We start from the raw sequence: 10,419 nt of genomic DNA, 5'->3' as shown, positions 1-10,419 counted from the left end.
ACATCAATGCATGCCCCTGGCTGGGGTTGAGCCCTGAAATCCAAAATCCGGGCATGTGCACTGACCGGGAATCCACCCAGCAACCTTTGGTGCATGAGCCAGCGATCAATCCACTGAGTCACACTGGCTGGGCCCTTTGGTGTTATTTTGGACTATAATTCTGTTTAATAAGTATTTATTAAATGCCACTATGCACTCAAAAGCATTGTTGGAGAAATTAAACCTAAAATCATAGATCAATTGAATTGATTAGAAGTTATCCTGTCCAGTCTCCCATAGTCTGTATAAGCAGCTTTTACTGCTGTTTTATTGTCCCATTGAAAACTGAATCCAATTTACAGTTTCTAAGAAAGTAATAAGCCTTATTTACTTTTCTCTTTCCTTCATTCCTTTTTTAAAAAAATTGTCACATTTTCTTCCACTCTCTTCCGTTCATTCTCCCATTGATCCGTTCCCCAAACCTTCCCTCTCTTCTTTTCTTCAGGCATCTGATAACCTGCAGACACTGTGGGCAGATAGGGAATGAGGGTCATGTTCCGTGCTCTGGAGGCGCTCCTAATCTCGGATGGCAGTTCTCTGAATCCCCTCTCCCCCCAGAACAGATAATACTCATGTTCAGCATCTTCTGGTGTAGAGGCAAAGATAAGGTAGACTGTGGCTTCCACCCTCTTTCCAGACCCATCGGTTGTAACTCTGCCCCTAGCAAAGCAAATTGGAATGTAAGTGGGCAGGAGCGACGCTGCAGAAGGAGCCTTGAATCCACTATAGTTTAAGGGGAGGGACAATGTGAATTGTTTTCAGTACCTCGGCTTTTATTAGTATGAATAAGTTACAGTACATGTCAGCGCTGATGAAGACTTACCAGTGACCCAACACTGGCGGAGACCCCGGGTCTCAGCAGGCACTTGTCAGCTGCTTCCTCTGTAGCCTTCAGAGGTTCTTAGGGAGCTGAGCACTCAGCCTTCTCTTCTTAAGGACGTCACAGTGTTAGCACACCTGACACTGCCAGGTGGACATTACACCTCCTCCATGTCTACCTCTAAACGTGGCGACCAGAACTAAACATTCTGAGCACGCCACTGCTGCTAATGCAGCCTACCTAATATCCCCTTAGCTGAGCCGTACTTACATAACTAATATTCAATATTTACTAAACATAAGTAGGTTAGGTATTAGGCAGTTTGCTAGATGATGGTAGATACTCCAGTAAAAACACATATATGGTCCTAAAAGGGGTACCTAAAAGACATTCAGGTAAAGATATCCCGGAATATACTTGTAACACAGGTCTATTGCTCCAAAGGAAGTTCAGCCTCAAGATTGGGCATCGTCACCAAACAAATGGATCAATGATAATGGATGAGATCTCCCCAGTTTGTAGAGTTAAGGGTTCCAAGGACCGAACATTTACTTAGAGAATATGGATAGTCCATTTATATTAGAATATCCCTAGGAAATGGCATTGATTAAAATTAGTTTGTGGGTAACTGTCCCTTGTTAACTAGTGTAGGTGATTCCTAATTCTTGGTCTGAGTTCTGTGAGCCACGCTATCAAGTTAATCGAAAGAGGCCCCAGGAGGGAGGCTGTGGGAACTTCTGTTTATAACTAGTGGGTCGTAACTAGTGGTTTTGCAGCTGGTTCTGAAGTGATGTGGGGGTAAGGGCGATCGTGTAGACTCAACCTGTGGGGTTTGCTGCTATCTCCAGGCAGTGTGGGAATTGAGTGGAATTAAAGGACACCCTGCTGATGTCTGAGAATTGCTTACCGGTGTGTGGAAGATCCCCACCACCACCACCCACCACCCTCTACACACACGCCCACACCACAGTTAGGTCTAATTGTTTCAGGACCATTTGTTGAAAAGACTGTTCTTTCTTCATGGAATTACCTTGGCATCTTTGTTAAAAATCACTTTACTATATGTGTTTGGGCTTATTTCAGGATGCGATTATGTTCCACAGATTTATGTCTATTCTTATTTTTTATTTCAGAAAGGAAGGGAAAGAATTTAGCCCAGCAAGTTTGTTATTTCTTTAAAAGAAAAAAAAAATCACGTTACCTCAGCTGTGTACAGTGCCAACTAAGCCACAGAGCATCTTACAAGGGAACAAACCAAAGTTGAATTTTGCAAACCCACTGCCAATCTCTTCTCGAAACTATAAAGACCCAGTTAAGAGAGTAAGGGGGGAAAGGGGACACATGTAATACTTTCAACAATGAGAATCATTGACCAGCTGCTTCCTGTAGCCCCCTACTGGGGATGGAGCCTGACCGATAATCGAACTGTGACCTCCTGGTTCATAGGTTGACACTCAACCACTGAGCCACACAGGCTGGGCTTTGTTTATTCTTATACCAATACTACACTATATTATTGCTTTATACAAAGGCCTGTTTTTTAAAAAAAAATCTGTATTACTATTCCATTGTAAGGATGTACTGTAATTTATTTAATTCAACCTCTACTTAGGGGGTTTACTTGTTTCTATTTAATATTACAAATACAACCAATGCCCACTGGCATGTAAGTTTGTGCCATGCTACAGTGCTTGTGTGGGATACATGTTTAGAATTGGGAATGCTGGGTCAGTGTTTCCCATTTTCCCCTAGTAATTGGGTCTAGTTTCAGATCCGGACTACTATCAATATGATATCCCTCATCAAGGAATGATGTCTATATAGTTAACTAGGGGCCTGGTGCACAAATTCGTCACAGGTGGGGTCCCTGAGGGTGGCCCGCGGAGATCGGGCCCCAGCTCGCGTCCCCAGCCTCACAGCCCACGCAGCCCTGCCTGGCACTTCGCCTTGACCTGGCGCCACCCCTCACCGCTCCACCATCCTGCCTGTGGGGTGATGGATCGGCAGCATTCCACCCTCCCCCTCCCCCTCCCCCACGCCTGGGAGTGGAGAGGGTGGCCTCCTCCCCCAGCAGTCTCCATCTGCAGGGCAATTAAGCCCTGCTCACACCTGCTTTGACCTGGTGCTGCCTGCTCACCTGCTGCACCATCCCGCTGTGGTCCCATTCTCATGGGGGCCAGCAGCCCCTCCACTGCTGCCTGCTGCTAGTGCCACGTCGCTGCCCCCTGGTGGCCGGCGCACATCATAGCGAGCGGTTGAACTCCTGGTCAAATGACCGCCCGAGGGGACAATTTGCATATTAGGCTTTTATTATAGAATAATTGCTAACATTTATCAGACTCTTACCATGTGCCAGGCACTATGCTGAGCACTTTGTATGTACCATCTTACTTTGTTCTCAGAACATTTCACAATCAACAATGTTATGTAGATACAACCATTTTATAGGTAAAACACTGGGTTTCAATTAATAACTGACCTAAAAGCTAGTAACTTTTGTGTTTTGATTGCACCTACATACTTAGTGAATGCACCGTTATTTGTGGTGAAGACTTAACCAAATGACCACTCAACCCAAAACAATAAAGTTGTTACTGTGTAGGCTTGTGCTACCCAGGAGGGTAACCACTAGCCACATATAGCAATTGAGCATTTGAAATATGACTAGTCTGAATTGAGATGTGCTGAGTATATAATATACACTGTATATTGAAGACTTGTATATTGAAGACTTGATATGAAAGAGAATGTAAAAGATCTCAGTAATTTTTATACTGATTACACAATAAATGTTGGAAATATTGTTGAAATAACACATTAAAATTAGCTTCACTTTCTTACATTTTTAAATGTGGCTACTGGAATATTTAAAACTACTTATGCAGTTTGCATTTGTGGCTCACGTATTTGTTAGACAATGCTTGTCTGACACATTTTACAGACACTTTTATTGGCCAGATCAGATTTATGCAGGTTGAGTCTCACTTACCCCTAATGCCTAGGCAGGGCCAGACCAAATGATTTCATAGGCCTTTACAGCCAATGGGCCAGACTTTCCCCACCCCTGGTCTAAACTCAAGAGAATGAAAAATACGAGACAGAATGTGATACTGTCTTTAAGTCTATTAGTTCATCTATTCAGACTCTAAGAGTTGTCTCTTTGATGAAAAAATTCATTCAAAACTTAAAAAATGTAAACCTATTGAAGACTTTATTCCATGATATATCCTCATATAGATTTTTTTTTTTGAGGGAGGGTATCAGGAAAGGGCAGATTTGCTCCGATCAATATGACTGGAAAATGGCTTGCTATTACCTTATAAAAATTTAATCCAGTGATAAAATTGAGTGGTATCTTGACCTCTATGTATTACAAGGTATGATTAGCACTGAGGTTCCGTGTCCAGGCCATAGATGAGTAAGGATTCTATTCAATGAAGACAAATTTGCTACAAAACTAATTCTACATTGTACCATAAGGTCCTAATTAAAGGAATGCATTCCAACAACATTCACTGTTGTCCAAATCTTTACCAGCAAATGCATACCTTTAACAGGTAACCTGTGCCTTAGCTGTCTCCTCTCCAAAGGAGTTTGCTTCTACCACCAGGAGTCTCTCGTAGCCCTAAAAGCACTGTGCCATGCAGCGCCTCCTCCCAGCCGCTTCCCAGAGCTCTCCAGAGCCATCCCTAATTGGACAGCACTTCCCTGAGGCCTCCTGCTTCCTGTCTGTCTTCCCTGGAGAAGCTGCTTACTTCTGAGGGCTGCTCCCCTGGGACACATGGACCATAATCAGTTTTCCCCGAGTTCACCTTCTCTACTGAGGTGGCTGAGCCACATACAGCCAACTCTTCCTCCAGTTTGCCCAAGGTGGCTGCTTCTGAAATACCATTTGTCACCTGGTGTATTTGCTACCTCCTCAGTCACTTCTACCACCTTCCCCAACTTGAGGAAGCTAAACCTTTCTCCAATACCCTGTTTTATCAGTTTTTTGTGTGCTTTTTACGTTAAAGATCTTTTCCTTGAAGGACTTATTTTCTCTACATAACTCAGGAGTTCCAATCATTAGACATTTTGGAGGGCAAATACTTTTTACATCTGCTAGGTATCTATGTGCAAAGCCATGTAAGTCTAACACTATCAGAAGGGGCTTTTCGTGCCTCAGGGAACTACATTTACTCCATACTGAGTGCTACCTATCTTAATGGGCCCCTCCATTACTCGGTCATCAGCCATTAGTAATAATGAGACTTCAGAAAGATCTGAAGAGCAAGTCAGACTTCAGTTCAGCAAGCCAAAATACTCTTTCACATATTGGGAGGCAGCCCAGTGTAGATTCCCATCAGCAGGGGCTTCTATACAAGTGAATATAAGCTGAGGGAAAAGCAGGATGAGGGCAGGAATTTAAATGTGGCTACTGGAATATTTAAAACTACTTATGCAGTTTGTATCCTGGGAGAGCGCCCTAAAGACCAAGCTGGTGAGGCAGTGAAGATCGCAAGAAGCCATTGAAGGCCAGGTTAAGGATGCTAAGGCCAGGTTAAGGATGCTATCCTAAATGAGAAGCTACAAGTTAGACAGCAGTTCAGTCACTATTTTATGGTGACTGTTCCAACACTTGTGCTGTGTAATCTTCTGTCCTCACTCAGCAGTCCAACAAAGTTATCTCATTTCCAAACTCTGGCAATAAGCCACCAAACTGGATAAGCATGGCAAAATATTCCAGAGCACTTTAACACAGAAAAACCCTTGATCACCCAGTTGAAGGTTAACTAAGTTCTACCAGGGATCAATTTATCAGTGCCTTTCGTCTACAGTAAGTTTATACTTGGCTTTCCTTTCAATCCACCGCATTTGCATATGGCCCTAGGAAATTTCACACACCTAACAGGTTGCTTTAGTTTTTCACTTAAACCCCAGTCTACAATGTTAAATGCCAAGCAAGCATTTTGGATACTGGAATGAGTTAAAATAGAATTCATTTGACCCCTAGCCGGGCTGGTGTGGCTCAGCGGTTGAGCAATGACCTAGCAAACAAGGGGTAGCCGGTTCCATTCCTTGTCAGGGAACATGCCCAGGTTGCAGGCTCAATCCCCAGTAGGGGTCATGCAGGAGGCAGTGGATCGATGATGTTCCTCTCATGGATATTTCCATCTCTCTACCCCTCCCTTACTCTCTTAAAAAAAAACAAAACCCACAACATAATAAAAAAATTCATTTGACCCCTACAAAACTAATTCTACATTGTACCATAAGGTCCTCTAAGCCATATTGTATAGGATTGACAACCACTCCCTAAAGTCATTACCCTATAGCAAATAAATGTTGCTAAAAGAAATTTATGCTTTAATTTACTCTTAACACGTGAAATATCCATAAGCCACATAAACTGTGTAACTTTACCTCTTACTATATTCTTTAAAAAATATATATATATATATTTGCATGTGCCCTGACCTGGCATCGAACCCAGGACCCTTCAGTCCGCAGGCCAATGCTGAACCAAACCAGCTAGGGCTTACTAGTCTTTACCTCTTCAAGAGTTGTCTGCTTGAAGGAACCCTGCAATTCCACTTGGCTTGCATCCTTACACAGCATTGCAACCCAGTGTAAAAGTTATTACTCCCAAGCCACCACTGAACAAGTACATCTGAAAGTAAGTTGCCCCACACCAATATAGTTTATTAACACCACAAGCCTACTAAAAATACCTTAGCACACCAGATATTTTTTAAAACCCAGATTTATTGCGCGACTAATCATCAAAATCCTTAAGATGAACTGGACGGAGCAACAGCTGCCCTCTTGGGTTTAGGTGTTGTTCCTTCACGGAATCCATGCCTGCACCAAATTAAAAACAAGAACCGTTACACCTCAGCAATGCCATACATACATCTTATTTTTGCTAAAACAAATTTTAAATGAGCTTATCTCAGTTATAGGCTGAAATCAATATTGAATTCATATGTTCAGACATTTATTTGTACATCACTGATAAGCTCCCAGTTTATTTATATCCTTCTGCTTCCAGGTATCTATTTCAGGGATATTGTTAACTGCACTTGAAAAGTAAACTCAGCAACGTATTTGGTTGTGCTGAGCACTGGACTACTATTTCCCCACGTCTGTTAAGAGACCCAACGTACTTGTGAAAACGGATCCCTATGCTGAGGCAGATATTAACTACCTTCCCTTAGCCAAGGAAGCAGAATGAGCACTTTAAATACAGGTATTTCCTAAACTGCTGGACAATGCTTCACATTCTAACATTCACTATTCACACTCTAAGGAAGTGTGCTGTTACCCTCCTTTAAGACTTGTGAATTGAGGCACAGAAAGGGTCAAGGCTGGCTTCAGTTGGTGCTCTTAACCCCTGCATCGCACCAGACCACTCAACAAGAAGTCCACACCACTGTGCAAAATAAAGATCACCTCAGCACAGGACAGACACATCTAAGAGCACTGTGTTTACAAAGCCCTGGATTCTGCTAAAATCTTACATTGCATAGGGCAGCTGTGTACAAGGAATCACCTCAGTTGAGTCCTTCGATCAGTTAATGTGTAAAAACCTACCTTTACAATGCAGTTTATAAGTCTAGGCTGGGGCTGAAATCCCTGCATTTCTAATCAACTTTTAAAGCCTGCCTTTCAGTAACAAGACTGAAGATTTCTCTCTACACAACCGCAATAGCAACTGTCGAGTTTTCTACAGCGGACTTCCCAAAGTCACAAAACCCAAGGCCGGACTCCAGACCTCATTCACACACCACTGCCATGACAAATTTTGGCAAGAATGTGAAAGGTAGGTATTACTAATAAATACTATCACACCTTGAGACTCTAGCTCAAATCATGCCCCATTTACAACTCATACTACAGTTTACTGAAAGATAAATAAAATCTAAATTTAATGGATCCGAAGATTCTAACCCCACTCATCAGGACAGCATCCTCATTTTACACCCCTCCATGAATGAGATGGTTCCTATCCAAGCTCACACAACCCACGACGCTGTACCTGAATCTGCGGTACACAATTTTCAGGTGCCTCATGCGACCGGTCCCGGTAGTGTTTCGTCGTTTAGCCTTGGCACTCCAGTTATCTGAAACACAAAGTGCGGGTAAGGTGCCTGCGGGACTCTCCCCGGACCCCTGGCCGGCACCGCTGGCCAATACAGGTCAGAGCCTCCCTTGGGTTTCACATCAGCTTCATCGGCGTTAACATTCGCACCACTTCACGGGAGGCACCCCATGCCGCCCACAGCCAGCCCCCTGCGGAGCCCCGCCACTCGCCGGCCGCACTCACACTTCCTCTTGCGCTTGGCGGGGTAGCCGCACTTGCCGCAGGTGGACTTCTGCAGGTGGTAGGCCTTCGAGCCGCAGCGGCGGCACAGCGTGTGCGTCTTGTTGCGGCGCTTGCCGAACGATGACGTCCCCTTCGTCTGCAAATGGAGGGGGCAAACAATTCAGCAACTAGTCACGTCGGGCACAGAAACTAGAGATGAGACAGTCCGAAGGGCTGGAGCCGCGGGAGGAGTTTGGGGCCTTCCTTAAAGGCTCAATCAGAAACCACTACCGGACACGTCTCGGCTGGTGGGGAAGAGCAATAACTGCAGCAAAGATTATAGCAATAAAAACCTTTAAACGGAAAAAAAAGAAGTCACTACCGGCCTTTCACGTCATCTCAAGCTTTCCCAAGAGTTGCTGTGTTTTGAAATCTGTTACATTTGAGGGAAGGGAAGGCGAAATAATGTGTTTTTCCTACCTACCATCACCCCAAAACCTTCGGGAGCCTGCCCGACACCACCACCAACTAAGTCGTTTGCTTACAGAGCCAAACACTCCAAATCAAGCTGCTTCTTCCTTTAGTGCCCATCCGAAGGCAGGGCGGTGCGGGACCCCAAAGCTCGGATCGCAGCAAGGGACCTAAAGCGGCTCCAGTTCCACGACTACAGGCTCAGCACCCCAGGTAGTTAGGAGACATTCTTCTGGTTCTTGAGGGCCACAGCGTGTCTCTTTCCTGTCCACCCGCTGCCCTCATCGGGAACCTTGCCAGGACCCCCACGGAGAGCGAGGAGCGAGGCGCCGGGGACGAGGATGGAAGGCGATTACAACAGCCCTTGCAAATAACTCACCATCTTGCTTCTGCCGCCGAGACCAAAGAGGCCGGAAGAGAAGACACTTCCGCTATATCGCGCAGAGAAGCTTCCGCTCAGGGAAGTACTTCCGGCAGGCGCGGTGCGTCGTTCTCAAGTGTCCGTCGCCGCGGTGAGCTGGGGTCGAAAGGAGGTTCCGGAGCCAGACGGGGCCAATAGGAGTTTAGCTCCCGTCAGGCGGGCGGGACCAGAACTGGGCTCTAGGTGCTGCTGCTCCTCCCTCTGCTTCTGCTGCTGGACCTGCTCCTGGGCCTTCGCGTGAAATTTGTCAGAGTTGTGACCGCATCGCGGATTCCCGGCCGAGCTGCTGGGGAAGCTGGAGTGTGACGCTGGCCCTCCGGGGGCCCCCGCGCCGCGAATCCGCGCGGGGCGTGTGCAGGGGGCTCGGGTAGGACTGGGACGCCGATGCGGAGAAGCCGGGTTCCCCAGATTGCTCCCCACTCTCCCCGGAGCTGAATTGAGGTCGCTGCGTGGATCGAGGCTCAGAATCTGAAAAGCCAAGCAAATCGTGTGTTTTATAACTAGTAGTTTGGAGGCACAATTTTGTTTCCGAGTTTCATTGTGCCCCGGAATCATACCTGGATCTTTTTTTTTTTTTAAGTGTTTTATTTATTTCACAGAGAGAAAGGGCGAGGGGGAGAAAAATAGAAACATCAATGAAGAGAGAATCATGGATCAGTTTCCTCCTCCTGCGCACTCCACATTGGGGATCCAGCCTGCACCCCGGGAATCCAACCAGGACCTCCTGGTTCATAGGTGGAGGCTCAACCACTGAGCCACGTGGGCCGGGCCACAAGTGGGTCCGAAGTGTAGTTTCCTGCGCCCCGACCTGAAGAAATCCGAGTCAGCAGTTTTGGGTCTGGAAGTCTGTACTGAAGAAACGCTTTCCAAATAGTTTCTAATTGGTGGTTCCCAGACCTCGATAAGCGTGAATCCAGTTGTAACCTCTTATCCAACAAAGCCCCAACCCTCGCAAAAACGGTATAAACTGTCCAAACATTTGAAAATCACAGGGAAGCCCTAACCGGTTTGGTTCAGTGGACTGAAAGGTCCTAGGTTCGATTCCGGTCAAGGGCATGTACCTTGGTTGCTGGCACATCCCCAGTGGGAGGTGTGCAGGAGGCAGCTGATCGATGTTTCTCTCTCATTGATGTTTCTAACTCTCTATCCCTCTCCCTTCCTCTCTGTAAAAAAGCAATAAAATATATTAAGTAATAATAATAAAAAATAAAAATCACAGGAAAAACGATCCCAAATAACCACAGAATGTGCCTTCTAAAGCAAACCAAGAACCCTATACCTGTCCTATGTGAAATATCAGCAAAGGAGACTGACGCACCGCTATCAGAACAAGATGAACTCTAGGGATCAGATTTAATTTGGACAGGTGAACAGTTGGTTAGT

General features: G+C 45.5%; 1 protein-coding gene across 1 annotated transcript; it reads right to left on the bottom strand.

The window, feature by feature from the left end:
- Positions 1–6,517: 6,517 nt before the first annotated feature.
- On the bottom strand, positions 6,518–9,514 carry RPL37 (ribosomal protein L37). The gene is made up of 4 exons (XM_080679196.1): positions 8,995–9,514; positions 8,166–8,301; positions 7,878–7,962; positions 6,518–6,700 (listed from the first exon to the last, which is right to left on the bottom strand). Exons 1-4 carry the CDS (start codon positions 8,995–8,997, stop codon positions 6,631–6,633), a joined length of 294 nt encoding a protein of 97 aa, XP_080535322.1. The 5' UTR covers positions 8,998–9,514; the 3' UTR covers positions 6,518–6,630.
- Positions 9,515–10,419: the final 905 nt, after the last annotated feature.

Source organism: Plecotus auritus (genome assembly GCF_963455305.1).
Source record: "Plecotus auritus genome assembly, chromosome: 7".
In the NCBI taxonomy this organism is placed as follows: Eukaryota; Metazoa; Chordata; class Mammalia; order Chiroptera; family Vespertilionidae; genus Plecotus; species Plecotus auritus.
The sequence above is the reverse complement of the archived record's forward strand: the minus strand, read 5'-3'. Positions and strand labels throughout refer to the sequence as shown.

Coding starts and splice junctions, on each gene's coding strand:
- RPL37 (XM_080679196.1), bottom strand. Junction 7,963..8,165: donor CGCCAAGCGCAAGAGGAAGT/GTGAGTGCGGCC, acceptor TTTGTGTTTCAG/ATAACTGGAGTGCCAAGGCT. Junction 6,701..7,877: donor ATTGTGTACCGCAGATTCAG/GTACAGCGTCGT, acceptor AATTTGGTGCAG/GCATGGATTCCGTGAAGGAA.